The sequence below is a fragment of the Hydra vulgaris genome, chromosome 15 (assembly GCF_038396675.1).
Source record: "Hydra vulgaris chromosome 15, alternate assembly HydraT2T_AEP".
In the NCBI taxonomy this organism is placed as follows: domain Eukaryota; kingdom Metazoa; phylum Cnidaria; class Hydrozoa; order Anthoathecata; family Hydridae; genus Hydra; species Hydra vulgaris.
This window is the reverse complement of record NC_088934.1, coordinates 27334417-27359765: the sequence shown is the minus strand read 5'-3', so window position 1 is coordinate 27359765 and position 25349 is coordinate 27334417. Positions and strand designations below refer to the sequence as shown.

The window sequence follows — 25349 nt, the reverse complement described above, 5'->3', positions numbered from 1 at the left end:
GGTGGTGAAGTTGCCATTTTCACAAAAGATGATATCATAGTCAACAAAGTTAATGCTACTCAGCTCAACACAATTTCAAATGAGAATATTGAGCGAAAAATAAAACTTGGTGAAAAATCATTTCCTCTCAGTTGGTTTTGTGAGAAATATAAGCATATTGCTCACAAAATCAAAATGATCAGGTTCAAAATCAGTTGATACACTAAGTATCTATCACGGCCGTTCTGCAGTTCTGAACAATATAAAGTTCTCGGCAATGTTACTGTTAACAATTTCAATTTTAGCCAAACATCTTATGAATCTATTGAAGTTAACGATGACATTGCAATTGTAGCTCATGTGAGAAACGAGCTTCAGGGCAATATCAGGTTCCAGATGTGCCTTGATGAATGTCATCTAACTTAGCTTGTCACATTCCCAACGCAATGTGGTAATCAACGCGTCTAGCCCACCAACACACTTGATCTGAACGTAAAAAATGAACCAAACTGTGCTATCTTTATTGAACAAGCTGACTTTCTCGGCAACACTCCAAAGGGCCAGGCATACTGCTACATTAAAGGTCAACTTGCTTTTGTAGGCCTTAAAAACTCGCCTAATTGCAGCTACGATCTCGACTTACTTGGAGCCGAGCAAAGTACGCAGCGATATCGTAGCCTAAAAATCAGATATAGGACTTACTGGTCAAAATGCAAACGATAGCTATCAGGTTCTAGTATACGTGTATAATGAATCATCAAACTACGCATCTCAACAACTACTGCTCCCTTCACTAAAAAAGGATCAATTGGTAACACCAGATCTTATAAAGGCAGTCAAAGCTAAACTTGCTTCTAGAGCTAAGAACATTAATGCAGCTTGCGATACGCACAAGTTTCTCAAAGAAGCGTATTGTACCGCATTCAAAAACGTTGCTAAAACGGTAATGTCTGCCAACAACTATGAAGAGAAACTGGCCAGGGAGTCCAAAACCAACCCTAAAATCTTACATATACATGCGCAAAGCTAACAGAACATCTGCAATACTATTATATTACTTGAAACAGATAATAGCAATATCACTACCAATACCGGTTATATATGTTCATTGTTGAATAATTATTATCAATCGGTTTTTGTTTTTGAGCCTATAGGTCAAATAAATCAATATTACAAGTATTTCTATCAATATAATTCAAAGTTTAATTACTTAAGATAATTTTATCAAAACTTAAAAAACTTTAGCTTAAAAAATTATTCACAAAATATACAAGTCTTTAGCTCTTGAAAGTCGTAGTAAAGAAACTTGTGTCATCAATCCAGCAAGTATTTCTATCAATATAGTACAAAATTGTCTCAACCACCCTGATGAAAAAACAACCACCGGTTACAATGGCTTACACCTACGTGTCTTTAGTAAATGTGCAGCTCCCTATGCAAAAACTCTCTCGCATTTCATAGTATTAAATATATCAAATCATATAGCTATACAGTTAATTTTATACTTATTATAAGATCTTATAATAACTATAAAATTAACTGCATAACTATAGGACCAGAAATGTTTAATACTATGAAATGCGAAAAAACCTTTGCAAAGGTAGCTGCACATTTACTAAAAACCCGTAGATGTAAGCCATAGTAACCGATAAATTTATTCAAACGGTTTATTTAATGTATGTTTTAACTAAATTTAATTTTATTCTTAAGAATAAATTTAAATATAGTTACAAATAGATAAAAAAAAAATCGTTTGAATAAATTTAACTACTTAAGAAAATTTTATCAAAACTTAAAAAACTTAATAAATTAATTATTCACAAATTATACGTCTTTATTAGAAAAATTAAAGAAAAATCATTTTAACTATTTCCAAGCATCATACTCTAAAGCTATTGGATTAACACCATATAATGGATTTACTAAGCAAGACTGACGTCATCTTTATCAGTGGAAAAAGATTTAAGTTCTTAAAGTACGAATAAATTTACTATGGCGGTAAATACAGGTCAAGTCAGATCAATCTTTAAAGTCAGAACAACCAGTCAAGTCAGGCAAACCCAGATCAAGTCAGGTGCAGAATCATCACGACCACCTTTCCACTGTATCATGTAACTTAGTATTGACGCTAATTTTTTTACTTCGAAAAATCGACTTTATTTATGTGATACAGCACACAGTAACTGAAAGAAAAGAAGACCATATACAGCAATTATAACACTCGTCGTCGGGTTAATCTTCCCATAAACATTTGTAACTCGCTAAAGCAATGTTAAAAATAAAACATATCAAAATTTAAAAACAATATTTATAAAGAAAGCAATATAAATTTCAATAAGATCTTAAATTTTAAATAACATTATTAAAACACAATTTATCGATTTAATACGAAATGTTGAAGTATTTCATTTTTAATGTTTTTGAAATGTTACACTTTTTCAATAAATCACTTTTTTTGTTTATTTCCGGGTATTAAAGCTCTGATTAACTCAATTTTAAAAAGAGATTATATTTTAAAAATTGTTCTAGAAAATGATTTTACAAATAGTAGCTAACGTGACAGTTTGAAAACAATGTGGAATGAAATTAAACTTGTTGCATCTAACCTTCGTACAGAAATGAAAAGTAATAAGGAAACAGTTGGAAAGTAATATGGAATAAAATTAAACTTGTTGCATAAAACCTTCATATAGAAATAAGTTTGTTTAGATACAATATAAGAACTTTACACAATAAAAATATTCAAGAAAAAAACGTAGCAGACGAATCTCTATTCCGAAAAAAAAATTATGTAGTGAAGGATAACATTATTGGAGGACTTACAGTTGGTTTTAGCGCCGCAAAACAATTTTGATATCTTCATTTTTTTTAATAACTACCAAAAAAGAGGAATAAATTCATCGATAGTAAAGACCTTTTACAAGAAATGTAACACATAACAATACTTTACAAAGCCAGGATTAATATAAAACATTTCGGTGTGTTAGAAGTTTTTAATGCTTTGGCAGTGTGCAAACAAAATAACAATTTCAGGTCTACCCCACGAGTCAGGGTTGCCTTAACAAATCTGCCAGGTTAAATATTGAGTTTGACATTGCAAAATACTTATACAGTAACTCGTAATTTTACTTAGAAAAAAGCACGCACAACAACTTTATTATAACTAACAACATTTATATCATTTATAGATCTTTTATAAACTCTTCCGTGCCAATTGAATTTTTTTTTGAAACTTTTATATTTGATTTGTATCTGAAACGATGCTAAATTTAGTTTTTGTCGCATTGTTAAGGGAATCTAGCAGAGGGGGCCAAAAAGGTTAACTGCACTAACACTTTTTTATTCTCTTCATAGATAAAAAAGTGTTGGTGCAGTCATCTTTTTTTTAGACTCTGCCAGTATTTTTGATGCAATAACCATATTTAATAACTCTGCCAATATTGTTACTTTAATGTTCATCACGCTGAATGACTTGGCACTAACACCGCTGACCCTGCTGGTTCTATAGCTCATAACTTCTGTATTGCTAAATCTCTTAATCGGATAAAGTTTACCCAGTTAACTTTGTTACTCTTTTCTAAACAACCCTAATCACTTAACTTCACTCTTTGATTTTTGTCTTGCCTCTAACCCTAGTTTTTTATCAGTGTTTTCTTGTTTTCCTTTCGGTGGTTTAGACTATGCAATGATATCTATAAATCTTTTACCTCTTTTTTTTTTTTTTGTACTCAACCTATTATTGCACTAATGCTATTATAAAGCTGACTGGTATTCTTTTCGTGATTTCTTTCACGACAGCCCTAATTGTCTTTTGTCTTTCTGCTGATCAATGCGCCTTTTATATAGCCTCATGGGTCCAGGCTCTTTTGTTCCTTCTTGATTATCTTATGTCTCATCTACTTTAGAAAAAATTAATAAATTAATTGAATTTTGTTAAAATTAAATCTTGCAAGAAAAAAATTAAAAATTAGTCAAAGGAGACAAGTCTTCATATGCAATTTATTTTACTATTTTTGAGAACATTTTGATTCTATTCTATTTTAATAAAAGATCATTTTGTCAATTGTTTTAAAACAATATTACTAAAAAACTAATTAGAAAAAAAATAATTTTTATTTACCTGTCAGTTTGTTAAAAATGTCTATGAAGTTCGAAATCACATTTTTTCTTCAAATGACTATTTTTCATTGAGGAAACAGAATTATCGTAAGCAAACTTCTTGTATGAACTTTCAGTAAGATTTTTATTTCTAGAGAAATATTTTTTATTATCAATAACTTTATGCTAGTAACTAAAAAAAGTAACAATGAATAATAATAATAATATATAATGTAAGTTATTATTCATTAAAATCAAAAAGTAAAAATCAGTTAGGCAAATTTAAAAAAATCCTAAAATGAATTAAAATGTAAACTCTACACAAGGACGTAGAAATAAGTCCGGCAATTCCGGCTTTCGCTGGACCACTTTTGATCAGCTTATATTTTTATTTGTTTATTTATTTAAAATATTGTCTATTTATTCCCCTATATACCGGTATATTCATTATTTCGATTGCGAATCGATCAATTTACGTAGTCGTATAAATGAGTTTTAAAAAAAGCGAAGTCATTACTAGATATTAAATATTATTATGTGAGTGCCCGTGGCGTCTTTTAAAAAGCTGCCTGTTTTCAACGATTGAACCAGTTCCTGATTTCTGTCATCTCCGATTAGCATTTGCTTCGATCCGATATGGCAAAATGCTCTCTAGCTCTTCTGAGGGTTTACCTTCTCAAACTCATGTATCCAATCCACCTCAACAGCCATCAGTATGTTTCAAGTTCCCTAAGCGTTCTTCTGGAGTCAAAAAAGTAGAACAGAGAAGTTTGAAGCCACAACGGTTTGCTAAGTGGCCTTTTTTACATATGCTCTTTTATTGTTAAAAATTTCTTTGAATTCACAAACCGTTTATGAATTTCATCGTTGTGGCAGGTGGTGGTTGGCTTCTCTAACTGGAATGATGCTACAGTATCGTTTAGGAGTTATGAATCGAGTTCTTTCCACAAAGAAGCAGTCATGGTGATGGTAACCATTCCTTCTTCAACACCAGATGTTGGAGAGCTTCTGTCAAAGCAACATGCTGCTCATAAACAGAATAATCGGCACTGTTAGTTTGAAATCATTCAATGAATTCGGTTTCTGAGTAGACAAGGATTGGCTCTCAAAAGTGATGATGATGTTCAAGATGGATATCTTAACCAAATTGTGTGTATGAAGGCTTACAGTGATACTCTGCTTAAAGACTGGCTTGTTTACACCAGTGCAGAAAAAAAAAAGAACAATGTTTACACCAGTGCAGAAATGCAAAATGAAATTATCCAAACAATGAGTCTCCAGGTGGTGAGAGAAATCATGGCTGAGCTCCAGTCTTCTCCTTTTCTGATCATTATGATTTACGAAACTACTGATTCATCCATCATGGAGAAAGTTACATGTGTCGTAAGACACATCACTGAAGAACTGGAAGTGCATAAAAAGTTTTTCGGTGTATATGCAGTGGATTCCACTGATGCAACAACTTTGGTATCTCTTAATAAGGATGTGATGATACGAATGAATCTTTCAATGGCAAAAAACTAGGACAATGCTATGATGGAGCAAGAGTGATGAGTGGGATAAGGAGTAGTGTCGCCAAATAAATTGCAGACATTGAACCAGTAGCAATATACACTCATTGCTACGGTTATGCTTTAAATCTTGCTGTTGGTGGCACTGTAAAACAATCCAAGATTATGAGGAATGCATTAGAAACCATGTATAAAGTCATAAAACTTATAAAGTATTACCCAATAAGAGAGGCAAATGTTTAAAAACATTAAAGCAAACTTGTTTGATGCTTAAACTGTTGTAATCAACCAGGTGGACAGTAAGAGCAGATTCACTTGGTAGTATAATTAGCAACTATGAAGTTTTACAGATGACATGGGAAGAGGCAGTTGATATAAGCAAGGATACTGAAATAAAGAAATTAAGGAAACATTGGTCAACGTTGTATTCTCTGTTTTGATTTGTGCGTTTGCTATTACAGTTCATTGATGTAAGCAGTTTTTTTAATGTGTTATGAATATAGTCCTACGTACCACTCCTATAATGAGTGCTACGTCCCTGCTATTATTAAAACGAATGTTATTATTATTTATATGCTATTTATTATATAGTTATGAAAAATATACTATTATAAAGAAACGTTAATCCTGTTTTCTATGTAAGGCGTTTTTATTTTCATACTTTTGTGGTTTGAAAAGGTTTCCACAATACTATACACTATTTTAAGTGATAATTAGGAAAAGTTGATGTTATGTTTTACGACCTTTCTAGGTTTAACCTGTTTTACAGATCATGACTTAGTATTTTTATTGCGATACTATTACGAAGAAACCATCCAAAGTTCTTCTACAATCCACAAATAAATTGAGGATTTTATATATTAGGTACGTTGACACCATGGCCACGAATCACTTGTCTCATATGAAGTCGGTTGCATTTAATTAAGTGTTACCAGTAGTAGGGTCAATTACCTGAACTGAAAATGACTATTTATACTTTACTTATCACAAGAATAAACAAAAACTCTTGTATATTTGCAACACTGTAAGTATTTATGAGAAAGCAGTTTCGGTAATCTTGCAGTTAAGCGGTTCTAATTTATTTTTGTGCTCTTGTTTGTTCTCTTTAGTGCTCTTGTTTTATCTTGTTTGTAGAGAATTCAAAAGTATTTTAAAAATTTGTGAATATTATCATCATAAATTTATTTATTATTATCGTAAATATCTTTTTTTTACTAATTATGATATATAATATTATTATAAATATATAAATTATTATTGCTTTTTTTATTAGCAATTTATTTACGGTTTCAACCTTTTTTGTTTTTATTAATTATAAAATTAATTTAATTTAGGCCACTTAAGCTGCAAGATTATAACAGTTTCTAAGCAAAAATAGAAAAAATTAATAATAAAAGCTTTTACTAAAAAACAAATAAATTAAGTCAAGAAAGTTGCTCACATGTTTTGATGATCCTGATAATCTTTTTTTATACTGTTGGCAGTGATGTTTCTATGGGATGTAGTAAAAAACTTTTATTTATAAGTAATTTTGTAGTTATAAACCTACATAAACAGCATCTACTATAAACAAAGTAATATACCTTGGTGAACAGTTCTTTTGCGGGTAAACTAACAAATTTCTTTTCCTAATAAAAATTTAACTTTTGATATTAAAAAACAAATACTAGAAAGATAAAAAATGTACACAGATTGATAACAATTATATTTTTTTTAATTACCTAAAATTCAGTATCTAGGGTACACTGACTTTAGATTAGATTCACATGATTTACAGACTTTCATTCAGAAATGTATAAAAAATTTTAAAAAAATGAAAAATTTCTGCAATTTTTTAACAATAATGAACTAAAACATTATGAATTTACACTTTGACCAAACCCCGGTAGTTTATGTATTTGACACTAAAATAAACCATGCACTATCTTTTTATTAAGTAAAGTAGAATGGAAAACATTGAATCAAATTTATCTTCTTATCATAACCTTTATTTTTCAATTTTTTTTTTATTCTTTGTTTTTCTTAACCTTTTACTAAACCTGCACTTTTATTTGTATACATAAATTTTTTTGTAATATATTTGACAGAAGCATTAACTTTATGTATGAAAGAAAAAACTTTTTTTGAATTAGTGTAATGTTTTAGGGTAAATCAAGAATATTTTGTATATGGAACTTCTGGTTTTTTCAATCGCAAAAGCCGTAATTGATTTTGTTCCGTATATAGAACTTCTGGCATTAAAGATACCAATTTAATTTTTCTCAATATATATAACATTATTTTTTTATATTATTTAATAATATCTTAAAATAATTTAATTATAGTTATTGTAAAATAATGTAATTTAAAGTTATAAAACGTTTTTAATCAAAGTATTTCGAAATATTTAAATTTTATTCATCATGATGGCATTAATAAAAACAAGTATAAGATACTTTCAAACATAAAGCATCTTTTCATTTTGAATGAATAAATCTATAAATTAAAATACTCATTATTTATAAGTGGATTTGATAGATGGGTGAAGGTCATTCATGAATGTCTAAACCAGTAGCAGTTCCTCTATGGAGCCTGAAAAATTAAAAAGTTTTATCAATAAAACATTTGTAAAATGAAATGGGGTGTGGGGACTATTCAATAATAATAGTATCGAGATGGCAGAAAAGGTAAGCGTAAAGTCTCTTGGGTTTGTCGATAATATTGGTCATTGAGTTTGAAAAAAGTGTTAGTAAATATGGTATAAAATTGATACCACGTTAGAAGATGGATATTAATGAGGTAGATTGTTTTTTTAAATAAAGAATATGCCCTCAGAAAGAATGATCGACGCATTCAGGACCGTAAGACAAGAGACTCTCTGGAAATTTAACAACTCAAAAATTTAAAACTTGATGAATAGCAACAGTAACAATAGAACTAGCTAATCAGGAAGATGAACAAGACATCTGCCACGTGTGCAATGAACACTCTCGTGCGTTATACGTGCATTAAGAATTTTTTAAAAAACATGCATAAAACAATTTAATTGTAGTGTGGCTTGAATCAACTGCGCATTTTTTAACAGCTGTCTTAATATAATTTTTTTAGGTTTTAAGATGCTTATATCAGTTTTATACTATGGCGAAGAATAAACCTTAAAAAGAAAAAAAGAAAAAATAAGATACAAAGAAATAAAATGAGATATTAGACTTTTTAAAAGTTCTTTTAAGTCTTATTACACTGACAGTTTTTTTTTTTTAAGTTTTGAGATACAGTATTTTTGATAACAAGTAAAAACGAAAAAATTGGTGATCTTAATAAGCTTGGGATGGGTGGGAAAAGTTTCCATAAATTAATAAACGTTGTCTCACTTGTATTAAGCATGCAAGAGTAAACGGATAGATTGGTATGATGTATAAGTCCTTGCTATGTGTTATGTCAAGTCTAGTCTAATCAGAAGCCAGTTACAACGATGAATATAAATCCAAGACAATGTGAGAAATGACAACAATTGACATATATCAAAAATCTCACAATCGATTAAACAACTATGCACGATAAATGACTTAAAACATTGCTAGGGAATGCCAAGTGTTTGAGTTCAGCTCCATAAGGGACCAGTGTTAAGAGCTGTTAGACAATACAGTCAAAATTCTGGTAATTAATAATGGATAAAACACCTGTGCGTCGATAAGTCTCTGATCTATGGCTAAAAGGGAAACTTCTCTAATACATACCCGGAACCAGTGTCCCTACCCGTAGTGACCCATAATGTTTTTGGTAAGGCAAGTGATGTTTGTTTCAGAACTTTGCTTAAAAATGGCAGTAACAGGTTAAGTTTTGGCAGTTACTATTTTTGCAGTCATAAATGTATGGTCTTTTTTTTTCTATAAATTTTTATAAAACTTTTAATAAGAATGATTAAACTGAGAATTTGATGACCAGAAATGTTTCCAGATATCGCAATGTGCGCGTTCAATTCGCCCCTTAAACTTACACATAGTAAATTTGATAGAAATGGACTATGTGTAGTTCGACACTAAATGTGTAGGTATAAAAAGGAAAATATATAACAGTAGCTCATTATATTTTTTATCCAGAAAAAGCCGCTGCCCAATGATCCATAAAAATAAATACCTGTTTGTATGTAACTACTTACAAAAAGTTGATCATATGGGTCGTGTATAGGGTTTCTGTCAGCTGTTTAACAGTAACAGTAAAACAGCTGTTTTTTCGCCAAAAACTAAGAACAGCAAACAGCTGTTTTTTTGTAACTGTTTTTTACTGTTTTTTTTTTTAAATTTCGATATGTTACCGCGATTACATTTTACTTTTCTAAAGTTAAAAAGATTTGAAAAAAAAAAATTTCCTTACAAGTAACTACTTTTTTTTTAAAAAATCGCGGGGCTTTTCCCTTCGCTTTGAAGAAAGTGATTTTGTCACAATTTAAGTTAAAATAATAACTTATTATAACAAATAATTATTTAACAAAAAGTAAGCTATATTACGAATTAAGTTTAAATATCTTGCACTATTTAATACTTATTTAGATTTCAGCTATGTCTTCTGTTTGGGATTTTGCAATTAAACGCAAGAATGCAAAAACATAAGATCTCGAAGGTCAATGCAAACGTTGCAACAAAGTTATTAAGTGTTCTGGTAATTCAACGACCACATCAAAGAGGCACTTGATTTCACATGGTATTACGTTTGATAAACCACCTGATACAGCTGAATCCAGTCAACAAGCTGTAACTGAAAAGAGAACAATGATGATCCCTGATATTTTTTCTAAAAAAATGACACTTAAGGAGATAGTAAGTGACTTGGCCACTGACAATATTTCAATACATGCCATCACAAATAGCAAATATATCCGTTTATCCATATCACGAGACGATTTTGAGTTGCCAAGAAACGAGATCGACGTCATGAAATTAATTCACGATGATTATGATGATAAGAAACAAAAAATGATCGGCAATATCAAAGAATTGCTGCAGAAGAATGCAAAGTTTAACTTCTCGGTTGACGAGTGGACAAGCATACGAGGACGGCGATACTTCGGAGTGAATCTTCACAATAATGTTAATAAGCTGACTTTTAAGACAGGACTTGTTCGCATATTAAGCTCATGCTCAGCTATGAATATGATAGATATTATGAAAGAGCATTTTTTAAGTTTTGGTTTATCAATGAAAACCGATATTGTTGCTGCTACTTTGGATGGTGCCTCTGTAAACAAAAAATTTATTCGTCATGCTGAGATAGAGGGGCAATTTTGTCTAAATCACGGAATTCATCTTGCCGTTTGCAATACACTCTATAAGAAAAATAATCTAGTCGATGATTTGGAATATATTGATAACGATGATGTATCAGAAACAGATGAATTTGACGAGAATGGTGACCGTCAATTCCTCGAGGAAAATTTTTATGATGTCGAAACTGATCACAAGGACCTTCTTAAGAAATCACGAGAACTTGTTAAATTTATAAAAAAATCATCTGTCAAAAACCATGCGTTTCAAATTCACGTCAAAAATGAGTTATGGCATGAGAAAGAACTTCATCTCGACGTTAAAACTAGATGGAACTCAATTCCAACAATGCTTGAGTCACTTATACAAACAGAAAATTCTATTCAAGCAACATTATTTGACTTTAACTCACTTCATCTAATCGATTCCTTGGATTTTGGTGCGCTTAAAAATTTGCTCAGAGCTTTAGATCCTGTAAAACTTGCAGTGGAGAATTTAAGTCGAGAAGACGCAACATTAGAGACTGCTGATACAATCATCGAATTTATGTTAAAAAAGCTTTCAATGATGAACAACGAAATAAGTAAAACATTGTACGAGAACTTAAAACGCCGAATTGATGAGCGCTGGACAAGCGATCTAATGAATCTCTTGCGAAGCTTGAACGATCCTTCCACGACACCGTCAAAAAACACTTTGATTTTTGCTGGAAAACTTGCATCTTGCCTCTTTGGAATCAATAACAAGGAAAATGATGATGAAATGACAGTCACAGAGTCTAACGACGCCGAGCAAGAAAGTTTATCGCTTCAAGATGAACTTAACATGCTTCTTCAAAAAGAAAAGTCATCAAAAATATTGGGGCAAGATAAATTCAAATGGTTAAAAAGTGAATTTGTCCTTTTCAAAAATACAGGCAAACGAACAGAGCATCTACAAATGCTTTACAATGCATTACTTTCAATTAAACCAACATCGACTGACGTTGAGCGTGTTTTTTCAGTATGCGCAAATTACTGTACAAAAATTCGATCACAATTATCGGACAAATCAATAAATGCACTTGTGTTCCTTAAATATTTTTATCACAAATCATGTAAGAAAAGTCATACAATATAGTATTTAAATAAAAAGTACATAAATTTATTATTTTCTTTGTATTTTTTAAAAAAACAGTAAAACAGCTGTTAACAGCTGTTTTTTGAAAAATTAGGAACAGTAAACAGCTGTTTTTTGAAAACCACTGTTTTTCAGAAACCCTAGTCGTGTATGATTATAGAAACAAAGGAAAAAAAAAGATATGGATAGTACACAAGAATGTACTCTTAACGTAAAAAATCGAATATGGAATGTTTTATGCATAAAAATTATAAAATATAACAAGAAGTTGTAATAAAATAATTCCTTTTTAACAATGACCGCAACAACCAGAGCCTTTCCACTTCTTTTTTACTCCTGTTAATTGATCGAAATTGCATTCTGAGATGTCCTGCCGGACATTTTCCGCAACTAACATAAATAGTTTTTTTTTTTAATAAACAAATAAACTGTGTTGCTAGATATTTAAGTTTTGTATTTACCATCTATCAATTTTGAAACATTGAGATACAACATATTTGTTATGATTACCTTTAAAAATAGATATGCCACGATTATTCGGAAACTATTAGGTATTCGGTGAATTCGGCAAAATTTTATACTATTCGGTATTCGGCCGAATATTTTAAATTATTTGACCAAATACCGAATACTGAAACATGAAAAAAATTGTTTTAGAATTAGATTGTCACTATATATTACTATAATAATACAATAAACAGAGTAATCAAATAACATATATACGTATATCATATATATAAGATTCTATTAATCACAAAAGATTTTTATTAACTAAATTAATACTTAAAATTTATCAGTTGTACATTACGATGAATGAAAACAATTTTTTCGGCATTTGTTGACAGCAAACAGTTCCGCCTTTCCTCGTAAATTAAACCTTCTTCCAAAAATTGCCGCTTACTATATACACTACTACCTGGAGATGATAAGTAAATCTTAGCAAACTCTACTACACTTGAATATTGTTCTGCATTAGCTGCCCACAACTTGTAAGGATTTATATCCTATCTAGGGAAACAGTTTTCGTAAATCAATCAATTTTGTATTCTGTTGAACTTTTCTGCCTGACATCTTCATCTGTGTGCGTGTTTTATGTGGCAACATCCTCAAAACACCTCCAGAAAATATTGTACACCTCAATTGTTTTACCATTTTGATTTACATTTTTTTTTTCTTCCAAAGTGGATATGAGTCATATCGGTGCTATTAAAAGTTTTAAAACTTGTTTTCAGAGCTTCTACAAGAATTTTTTGTTTTGCTCTTTGTGTTTTTACTATACCCAAGAAATTTGTTTTGAAGGGTCAAGTAAAGTTACACATCTTAATACTTTTTAACAATTGTCAGAATCATATTCTGCATCTCGTACACCTTATATCATATTGGCTTCCCTATCAAGGGCAAGATAATGGATCTTGCTATGTAAAATATTTTATCTTTCTGGAATAGTATTGAGTTCTTTTGCGATATTGGCACCAGTATGTGAACCAGAAAACGGCTTCATCGCTAAAACAGCATGTTCAAGGATAAAATCTGTAGATATCCAATGCGCAGTAAAACTTAAGTAACTTTGGTTGTTGTGCTGGCATGTCCATAGTCAGATGTCACTAATACTGCTGTTGATAGTGAAATACTAGCTTGAATTTTAGTGCAAATTCTTTTAAATATATCGGGGATAATTTTCTCAGACAGGTAGGTGTGACAAGATATTTTGTATTGAGGTACTGCTTTTTCTACTAGCTTCTTAAATCCAACTCGTTCAACAAGTGACAATATTTACTTATCTAAGGCAACCAATTCTTTAATTTAGTAATGATTTTTGGATCATTAATATCCCAACAAAATTCCCTTAAAGCTGTCTACTTAAGGGTTCACTTTTCTTTTTAACTTACATTTTTTTGCTGGTATATTAGAGTCGGCATAACTTATTCTTTTGCTTCCTTTTGCCGGCGGAATTTCTGTTAACTTAGCGTTACTTTACCCGCCACATTCACTTAGTTAACAATTAATTTAGCGTTACACGTCACTTTTGTAAATAATTCGTTTTATTAAAACATATTTAATTACTTATGATATACGTAATAGTTTTACTTGTTTCCTACCTTGATGATGGCCATGTCTATTTTTTTCAAGATATTTATTAATAATTTTCATAAAAGTGTTTCCATTTTCATAAACTAATGGCATAAAGGCTAATGAATTGTCAACTTAAATAAAAAAGAGTACATCTGAACACCTATAACATACCTTAACTTTCATTTTAAGCCATTCAACCATGTGTAAAATGACTTGAAAATCTTTTTATTACTTTTATCTGTGAAAAAAACGCATATCCAATAGCAACTGTTTAAAGGACTCAAATTTTGAGACAGCTTTCAATCTAAATAATTTTATAAAGTGCTGCAATCAAACAACCACTAGTTAAATAATTTTATAAAGTGCTTCAAATAAACACAACTAATTGTACAATTTATGAAATAGAAAATAGCATACCTTTAGGAATATGTTATTTTTGCTCAGAATTATTTTATATTTTTACAGGAAAAATTTTAATGCAGCCTTTGATTGCATTAAAATTTTCAAGTGAACATACAAAATGACCCTGAGATTCCTTAAGGATTTTCATAAGTTCAATTAGTGGTTGTTTGATTGAAACACTTCATAAAATCATTTAGATTAAAAGTTGTCTCAAAATTTAAGTCCTTTACACAGTTACAATTGGATATGCTTTTTTCTACAAATAAAAGTAATAAAGCGCTTTTATAGGGAGCTTGAAATTGTCTTACATTAGTACGGCCATTCCAACTGCCTTTGCTTGGAATAATGGAAAAAAAAATTCCCTATGCAGTCCTGATTAAAACGAAAAGTACAAGCAAACTGAAAACCATCAGAAAATAGCTCTCTACTTAAGGCTAGAACATTATTAATAGTAACACTTAAAATTCAATGAAATGATATACTTGCTTAATTTTAAATATTACAAAATTTCTGTTTCTCAATCCATCACTTTAACTCTTTCAACTAAGAAATACTGGCTCCTTCTAAAGTTAAGGCACAACGAGCTGGTTTAACTGCATATAATTTAAATGATTTCAATATATCGAATAAAGTATCCATGCATTCAAAAAATCTTGCTGTTTGTAATACACACAAAGGAAGTAAGTTTGTATTAGAACAGCAATCAGGGATGGCAAAACTCTCGGACATTTTTAATCCCAGGATTTCGGATTGAGAAAGTTGTCCCCGGAAAATCCCAGGATATCCCAGGATCGAATAGAAAAAAACGCGACTGTAGAAAGTGAAACATAAAAAGAGCCATAGTCACAAGGAATATTTTTATGACTATGGAAATGCTAAGGTTCTAAGTAATAACCAAACACTTAAAAAAGTGACTAATTTAGCTATAATATAATAAGTACTTCATTTTAATGAATCTAAGTAGTTTAAATTATAAAACAATACCTTAAAATAATAACATAAAATTAATAACTAAGAGTAAAATAATATAACTAAAAATAATGCGTGATTTATAAATATTTTTAAAAGTACTACCCTAAAAAATCAAAGTTTCAGTCACTTAAACACTTAATCGTATTTGATTTTTTAAAAATAAAAACCCAGCAGCTGAGAATGCTCGTTCGGACTCCACACTTGTTGGCCGTGTAGATAGTACATAATCATATAGTTTTTAAAGGTGATCACATCTTAAGCTAATAATTATAATTTACAGTATTTTTTTTTTGAGTTTTAAAAGTTATTTTTTACCCTTATAGGTTGCGTTCGTATTTCTGCTAATCTCTTTTCCTTTACTTCATTTATTTGTTCACTAAATGTTTTGACATTATTCTACTCAAGCCTGCTGCTGTTATTATATATACAGTTATTATTATATAGTTTAAACACTTTATCAAATTTATCATAATTTTTTTTTATTTTGGGCACTTATATTTGGTAGAAAAACTTCTGGGATTTCTTATGAAGTAACCTGGCTATGAAGATATACTAAGCTCCTTAACTTATACTACGCTCCTCTTTTTAATTCGGTGACTCAAAGAATCATACAATTGTATTCCGATTTAAGATTGTTGTTTTTTTATTTTTGCCAACATAAGCTTCTATGCATTGTCAGAGGAAATTAATGTTGCGTCTTGTCGACAAAGTGCTACCACAGTTGCTTTTATGATGTACAAATTTTAAAAAGAATAAACAGCTACAATATTAAAGCCTATATTTACATTTTACAAATTTCTTATTTACAAATTAAGCTTAAACTTTTTTTCCTTTTTTTATGACAATCTCAAATTCCCGGGAAATTTTAGAGACTAATCCTGGGATTTCGGGATGAAAAATTTGTACAGGATATCGGCATTTTAGGATTGCTATCCCTAACAGCAATATAATGCAGAAGTAACCTGGTAACTAAAAATTTGAGTTACAAATTTGAACTTCATAGGAAATGAAGTATCAGTGTCTGTTTTATAACTATATTGTGTTGGCACTAGACGCATTGAGTTTATTTTGTCTAAATTGCAACTTGATGTGTTGTCAAAAAATAATTCACCAATAATGTCAATGTTATGTCTTGGTAAATTATTTTTAATTTTTTACTAAATGCGGTTTATCAAAAATAACAGGAATATTTTTATCATTAGACGGATTAGGAAAGTATAGTAAACTTTTGTTAATCCCAAGAACACGTTAGGCATCTATATTATTAGATCCTTGACCACAAACTACTTATTTAATGTGTAAACCAGTTTCTTAAACGTTAGAAATGTTTTCAAGCCAAGTCATCTTTTGATACTGTTGAATTTTTATAAATATTAGTTATTGGTTGTTTCTATTTGTTTGCCAAGCTGTACCAATAATTACAAGATTAAAAAATTTTCCGTTCATACCATAAACTCTGTTAGAAATTCTATAATCCTCCTAATGCAGCTTTAATGACATTTCATTCACAACAAGACTGACATTACAATCAAGCGGATTATTGCATCAACACATAATTTAAAAAAAAAAAAGTCGAGTTGAAAATCCTTCTTGATGATCTGAAAAAACACGGAACAATAATCGAAGTAAAAAAGTTTGACTTGGTAAAGAGAATATTGTTTGTATAATATTAATAGAGGACTATAAAATAGAAATCGCAAAGCCTAAACTTTTTGCAAAATGCTCAGCGTTTTACTTTTTCGCTCGTTTACTTATTTCTAATTGACTGTTAAAAAAAAAGTTAACTTGCACTGGTGATATTTCCTTGATAATTTTAAAATAGGTTTTATAGACCCATCACAGTTTTTTTTTGTTTTTTTTTTTGAATTTGAAATATTAAACTTGACAATGTAATCTAGAACTTTTGACTCGCAATGTTAGTATTCATCTTTGAAGTTTGTTAGAATGTACTTTATTAAAAGACATTTTGTTTTCTAAACTTCTATCTGAATTAACAGGTTAAGAAGCAACTTGCTTTTTTGCTTAAACTAAATGACGTTCAACTGGTAGTTTTCTTCTGCAACCAAGAATGTATTAATAATACTATAGTCATAAGAAATAGATAGTATAGCCACTTGAGTCCAGTCCGCCGCAGAGTGCTCAAAATTTCTTTTCGTCGATTGTTTTTCTATGAACTCCTTGTTTAAATTGCATCTTCTTCATCCAATTATTTAAATTCCTGATGCTAATTATTCTATATATGGATGAAGTACTTCTAGGAGGCATAAGGGAATTTCAATATTCAAAATTCCTGCATCTAACGATAGTTTTAATACTTCTTTGAGGAAAAATTTAAAAGCCATTATTCTTAAATATCGTATTCAAGATACAAATTTGAAGGCTCAAAAAGAAAATAAGAGTCTGTTTATTTGAGAAAAGCATTATCTTTTAAAAAATATACTTCATAATGTTAACAGAAAGTCACAAAACCCGGATCATTACCGACTATGAGTCTACTAAAAAAATGTTTTATGTCATCAATACCTATACAAAGGGAATCTGCATCTTCAATCTTGGTTGAAAGAGATACTTCAATGATTTCAAATAGTGTTATACTTTTAAATTTATATAATTCATACAAAGAGTTCCAAAATCGTATTAGCAAGTTAAAGATTTGTGACTGGGCAGTAAGTGTGAGTCCTGTTGTGGCAGAATTTATACTTTATGACACAATCCACTTATGTCCTTGATATGAAATATATCTTAATGAAAGTCTTAATTTTACCATTCGTGTATATTTTTGGCTCATTCCAGATAATCATTTAATATATACAAAATATAAAAGATCAATGCGACATATTTCAGCTTCAAATCTTATTTCTGTTGTTACTTCGTTTAGCCTGTGTTCTGGAATAACTGATGTATTCGCATTAAAGTCAAATCTGTATATTAAACATTGTATTTCAAAAAAGTTTGATTTATTTTCATCTAGAAATGAGTTTCCCTTAAATCAGACGGAGTATTTTTGATCTCAGTCATGTGTTATGCTGTTTGAGTTAGAGTTACGCTGTTCTCAATGCAAAAAGCATTGAAAAAAAAAAAAATTCATAAGTTTGAAAAATAATGTTACCATCGCTTGTATCCCTGCTAAATTAAATGCACCAACTAAATTTACATCTCCAGATTGTCTGAAACTTACATTACAGAGTGTTTTTCTAGAAAATAAAGAATTAAAAAAGGAATTAGCTTTGATGAAGCAGGAGATTGAAAACTCATCGCTTGCAATAAGTAAAGGTATTGAAAGTGATTTAGTTCAAATAATGGCAAAAGATGATAAAAGCAAGATTTCTCCATTTATGAGCTTGCTTTGGGAAGAGCAGCAAAAATATTTAAACAGCTCAAAGCAAGGGATTCGGTATTATCCAGCAATAAAACGTTACTGTATGGGATTGGCTGCAAAATCACCAGCTGCTTATGAAGCAGTACGATAAAATAAGATTAAAATAATTCTGGTTTCTTAGTTTTACCAAGTTGTAGGCAATTACGTGACTATAAAATTATGTGAAACCAAAGTTAGGATTTAATAAAAATATAACAAAAGAATTAAAAGATAAAGTCGAATTTTTCAGCTCAAGAAAAGTTTTTTGTCCTACATCTTGATGAAATGGAAACTCAAGAAAATCTTGTTTGGGACAAAAATTCTAGAGAAATAATTGGTTATGTTGATTTGGGCGACTCTATTGTTAATTTTGCAACATTTCAACAGGCAGACAAACTTGCTTCTCATGTACAAGTTTTCTTAATAAGAAGTATTGTAAATCCTTTCAAATAAAGTTTTGCAAACTTTGCTACTATAAATATTACATCAGTACAATTATTTTCTCTATTGTGGAAAGCTGTTGGCATTTCAGAAATCTTAGTTGGTTTAAAAGTAGTAGCAGTTATTTGTGATGGAGCATCATCTAATAAAAAAATTTTTAATATGCATTTTAATCTGACTGAAAAAGAAGATATTATTGTTCATGTTGATGTGACTTACCGCGTTGATAATTTATTTGCTGATGATGACAATAAAAGGTTTATATATCTTATTTCTGATGTCCTTCATTTAATTCAAACAGTTAGGAACAGTCTTTTTTATTCTGGAGCTGGTAAAAGCAATCGTTATATGTGGAATCAGGGTCAACATATTTTATGTTCTCATATAACCGATTTTTTTATGAAGATTTAAAATGTCAATTACATGCAAGTCCAATGCTAACCGCTGAGCACATCAAAATAACTCTATTTTCAGCTATGAATGTTTGTTTAGCTGCACAAGTTTTAAGTAATTCATGTAGTACTGCATTAGAAATCTATGCACCATGTGATACTGCTAAAACTGCGCAGTTTTAAAAATATTTAAACTATTTTTTGATTGCTTAAATGTTCGTAATACAAATGATTATATATTAAAATGCAATTCATTTTCGAAACCATTTTCTTATACTCATGATGTTCGGTTTACAAGGCTAAAAGAAAATTTTTCAAATGTCTTTCTGATTGGTTTTTTTCTATTGAACCAAGACCTGGAATTTTTTTCACAAACTGAAAGAAGTAATATGTTTATTACTTGGCAAACCCAATGAAGGTATAAAGATCATAGTTAATTCTGTTATTGAACTTGTCAAATTTTTAATTAATAACCATGTATGTTATGTATTAACTGAAAGGTTTTTCACAATCATTTACAAAATTACTTCGGACAACAACGGTCAATATGTAAAAGAAGAGATAATCCTTCCTTGTTTAATTTTGGATTCAATGAAAATACTATTCGGAATCAACAGATATTTCGCCAAATTGCTGATAACTGTCTGAATCTTAATGAATAAAACAAAGTATCAATGGAGGAGATTATGACACGTATACCACGCAGAAAATAGACTAACTCTGAAAAATCTGTTCATATAAAAAATTGACATTTCAAGTGATTTATAGAAGTTATGAAGATATTATTTAAACATTAGAATTTTATATAGAACTTCTAATAACAATGAAATTGTATCTAGCGCGTAATCTGGGTGAATTTCATAAACCTCGTTATTCTTTATACGTACAACTGGATATATAAAAAATGTATTTTTTCCAAAACAGGTCATTAGGGCACCATAATTTGAAAAACATTTAAATATAGCTCCTCAAATTTGGTTTAGGGACTTCTAAAATTTGTATATAATACATATTATTTATAGTATAAATATAATACATAAAATATAAAGTAGGGTGACCTTACCGAGGTAGGAGCTCCTTAACCTTGGATTGCAATCTTCCTAGTGGTAGTATCACAATAAAAATACCCAAAAATAATGAAACAACACTCTCTCTCTGCAAGTCAGTCGTAGCAGAAAGTTAACCTGAAAATGTTTGTTTATTACAAATTTAAAACTATTGTGTGTATATTTTAATTTTGTACTACATTTTGATAAGGGTCCTTTGGAGTTAAAGTCCTATGATTTATTGACACAAACAAATAGAAACATTTTTTTAAATTAATATTTTTAATGACAAATGAATAACAAAGTTTACAATGCCAACTATGTTTTTGTAAAATTTGTGGCTATGAAAATAGCCGTTTTTGAATGTGATATTACATTAAACTATTTATTCGAATTTAATTGATATTTTTCTTATTTTTGAACGGAGTGATTTTGACTTTGTTTAATTTTCTTGAATTTTGTGGGTACTTAGTTTTTCTTTTGCATATAAAAAAGATCTCACTCTAACATAAAGTGTGACCAGATGATAAAATAAGCTTAAACGAAGTTCTTTGGATATTTGATTTGTGCAAAGACGATGAAGTTCAGATTAAGGGTCTGCGTCTGCTCGTATCCTCTCGGAAGTTCGGTTTGAAACGGTACAAAATATGAATACTTGTTTCGTTCCGTTTTTACGAAACAAAAAACATCATATTGTTTTGTTTCGCATTTATATGAAACACGTAAATCTTGTTTCGTTTCGTATCGTGTTGCTACGAAACATGAAATTATTGTTTCAGTTTGTACCGTTATTTACGAAACAAAATAAAATTGTTTTGTTTTGTATCGGTTTTTACAGAACATTTCATAACTTCGCGCCCCAAACAGATATTTCATGATTCCCACGTCCCCGAGCAGTACATGAACTTTCACGTTTAATACTTACTAACTTAAAGATTCGTAAACAAAAGTTTAACTAAAAACTTTATTAACAAAGCAATGCAATAGTATTTTTATAAGGCACATCTAACGAAGTTAAAAAAGATATTGTCTACTGTAGGTAGGTTTTACTGTAATAAAATTTTAACTTTAAGTTCATCAGACAAAAATTATATATTTGTATATAAACTTGCATGAAGAGTTTGCAATCATTGTTTGAATAATATACTTCAAATTCTATTATATAACCTTCTAAATACGATATTGTTGTGTTAACTTTAAATATTCTGCAAAACTAATTAATTTATTGTTTAAAAATTTGTTTCTCCTAAAAATATCCAACTTTTTTAATAACTTTCAAAAATATTTTTTTGAAAACTATTAAAAAAGTTATTATTCGACAGATATAAACAAAAATGTTTATATCTGTCGGATATAAACATTTTTGATCTTAAACATTCAAATTAATTTCCAATTAACTAAAAAAAAGAATTTTTGATTTTAGTCATCATTTTGATTGTTTCAACATTATAGTTATTCTCAATCATGTAATCATGCCTATAAAAGCTACAATTTTATGGAATTATTTTAATAAAGTTACTGTGTCCGGTGTTGAATGTGGGGATATAAAAAGTAACAAATCCAAATCAAGTTAACTGATGGATTCACTAGTGTATCAGGTACCATCTGAAAACCAAGCATCCTACTGACTACGCTAAGATGTTAAGAGCCCAAATCGAACTTGAGCGCCAAAGAAAAGAAGATATTAAAGAAATTACAGAAGCTGCCTTCGAACTGAATGACGCATACAGTAAGTTTCTAATTATTTTTTATAAAATAATGTTTTTCCTTGTATAAAGATAATTTTCATGTTTAACTTTATTTTTATTTTGTTTTTTTAGGATCAACGATCACAAAAATGCCTATCTAAAAGTGTTAATATGGAACTATTGGGAAATATTCTTCCTAATCAGTCAGGCAATTGGAGACAGACATGGTAATCATGTCATACATTGCCAGGTCAAGTAGTCCATTCACTCTAGAAGATGAACCATGCTTCAAGGAAATTGTGGAACATTTAAATCCAAAAGTAATTGTAAAACATTCCTCGACTTTTTCAAGGTACAAGCTGTCATTGCTTTATGAAAGCGTTATGAATACTGTGCAAAACCTAATTGAAAAATTAGTTTCCAGTTGTCAACAGGTGGCTGTCACCACTGAAGGCTGGACCTCTAGGTCACAGGATTCATACATGACTCTTACTCTTCACTATATCAATAGTCAGTTTGAACTGAAGAAATATGTTCTCAACTTTGACAATTTTGTGGGAAGACACACTGGTTACCACATAAGCAAATGTTTTTTTTTTTATGTTGATATAATTTGGGCTCGTAAAAAAAAATAATTTAAAAAAGTAAAACTTATCCTTCCGCTTGAATAGCGTTTCTGCTAGGATTTTTTAATTTATTGAAAAAATTATTCTATTGTAAAACCCAAAAGCTGCATAAGTTATTTTATAAATCGTTAATTTATCTTTATTCTCATTTAAGGCTCTAGAAATAATGATCCAAAAGTATCAGGTGTTGGACTCCGTGCCCAAGAAAGTCATTTTCTACGATGCGTCGGCAAACATCAAACATGCTGTGTCAATCATGAACAAAATAAAATATGAATCACTGTTGTGTGCAGACCACCTACTAAACACTAGCCTACTTCATGCTACCTATGAATCCGATAAAAACCAGGTGGAATTCTAACTGTTTTATGCTGGAGTCAATCCTTAAACTTAAAGATGTGTTAATTTCTCTATGAGAAAAGGATGCACTAAATAACAACCCACTACAGAACGTTATTTCAAGTGACAACTAACTTTCACTGATGGCTTCACTGATGCCAGTATTAAATAGAATGAAGATTATGTCAGATTGCATGTCCAAGGACACTGAACCAGTTTTTCATCATATGCTAACTATGCTTTATAAAACAATTTTCTTCATAACCACATTGATTTGGAAAACAGAGAAATAGTTAATGCTTTTTGTAAAAAAACTAAGTAAGCATTTACACATAGCCACGCGATTCAATGGACATGGAAGAAACAACCAACACTTTGCCTTGGGAAACCTTCTTCATCCGTACTTTAGAGGTTATAAGTTTTATTTCTTGGTAAAAAAAAACTATTCTTTAATATTCGTTTTTGTTAAAAGACTAAATTTAGCAGTTATTGTTTATGATTTCAGGATATATGGTTAGACATTACGGTATTTTGGAAGAGTTCACTAGGAAAGTCATCAACAATCATCCATTGTCGAAAGCTATTTTGATCAGTGAAAAAATAATCATAAAGTTATTCAAGTTAAAGTGCCAGATTGTGTGGATAAGTACGACAATTTACAAAATATAGAGATTAAGCAGGGTGATAATAACCACACCATTAGTCAAAATGTACCGGAAATTGAAAGGGAGTTTGAATCTTTCCACGCTATGCCTCGTGTTGAAGAAAAGCATAAAGTTGATGTGCTGAAATGGTGGAAAAAAACATGTCTCTACTTTTCCATTGTTAGTACAGTTGGCAAGAAATGTGCTCTGCATTTCAGCTGCATGAAGCTGTAGCGAGAGAGTGTTCAGAGCCAGTGGTGGAATTTTAAATGCTAAAAGACACAGTCTTTCCACTCAGACAGCAAAACAATTTATTTTCATTAAAGTCAATTATGATCTTGTCTATCATCACATGACCTTGAAAATTATAAACAATGCTAAAGAAGCATTTGACCCCCCAGCATTAACTCCATTCAGAACACTTCCCAAGAATCCTATACCCAAAGCAGTTTTTTCAAAAAAGCAAAAATACTTATCGCTCAAAACAAAAAACGTTTTATCAACACCATTATGCTCTTCTTCTTTACCATCAACACCAACTTTTTCAGGAATTGAAAGAAAAACAATGGAAACTCCGTAAGAATTATCCGAAAGTGATACTAAAAAAATATTGATATAAAAATGTTTTTCTTTTTATCGTGAAAATTTAAATTTATCGTGAAATATAATAGTCTAAATAAAACTAATTTCTCGTAAAAATTGAAAATGTGTGCGTAAATTGGTACTATATAAAAGTAAATTACTTTTTTATTTTATGCTAGCCCTATCTGTCGTAAAAATAATAGTATTTCTCGTAAAACTCATTTCTTGTTTGTTTGTTTCGTTTTTAACCGTTTCATTTTGGAAAAATTTAACCTTATTTCGTTTTGTACCTGTTTTTTCAAAACGTGAGCTTACTGTCAATTTTTCCCGTATTTATCACGAAACAAGAAAATTGTATTTCTTTTTGTACCGTATTTTGCGAGAAAAGATAAAAATTGTTTCATTTTGTAACGGTTTTATCAAAACAATAATTTTCATTGCTTCATTTCGTTTCGTCTTGTACCGTTTTCAGACGCAGACCCTTAGTTCAGATATGCGTGCCATACCAAAACTGTTTTTTTTTTTTAAATTTCTGTTACAATTAGTTCTGAATCAACTTTTTTACAAAACTATTGGTTGTTTGCGAAAGAGAAGCTAATCTTTTGTAAAGATTTCTAAAACTGGAAAATATACTTTCCACAAAGCACCTCGATTTTTAGCATCGACAAATTTTTCGTAAGACAAAATAATTATTTTAAAATGAGTTTTTCAGAAATGCTAAAACATGATTGCATAGTTCTTAGCCAAGAAGTCTAGTTGCTTTTATAGTCAGACTGTTAATGAAAATTCCCCTATCAAAATTAACATCTTTGTAAAATTGAGAATAAAACTTTTCTGCA

At 30.0% G+C, this 25349-nt stretch overlaps 1 protein-coding gene across 6 annotated transcripts in view; it reads right to left on the bottom strand.

Moving 5' to 3' along the window:
- Positions 1–25349, bottom strand: part of LOC136092485 (multiple epidermal growth factor-like domains protein 10) — a 75650-nt gene that overhangs the window by 6679 nt on the left and 43622 nt on the right. For 2 of the 6 annotated variants that reach the window (XM_065820807.1, XM_065820810.1), the window contains 4 exons: positions 7172–7216; positions 7030–7080; positions 4100–4228; positions 1159–2240 (listed from right to left, as the gene is read on the bottom strand). In XM_065820807.1, coding sequence (XP_065676879.1) covers positions 4111–4228; positions 7030–7080; positions 7172–7216 — 214 coding nt within the window. In that variant the 3' untranslated portion in view covers positions 1159–2240; positions 4100–4110. Of the gene's footprint in view, positions 1–1158; positions 2241–4099; positions 4229–7029; positions 7081–7171; positions 7217–25349 lie in introns of those variants that run through there. The other 4 variants (XR_010644408.1, XR_010644409.1, XM_065820808.1 and 1 more) reach the window with 4 other exon arrangements.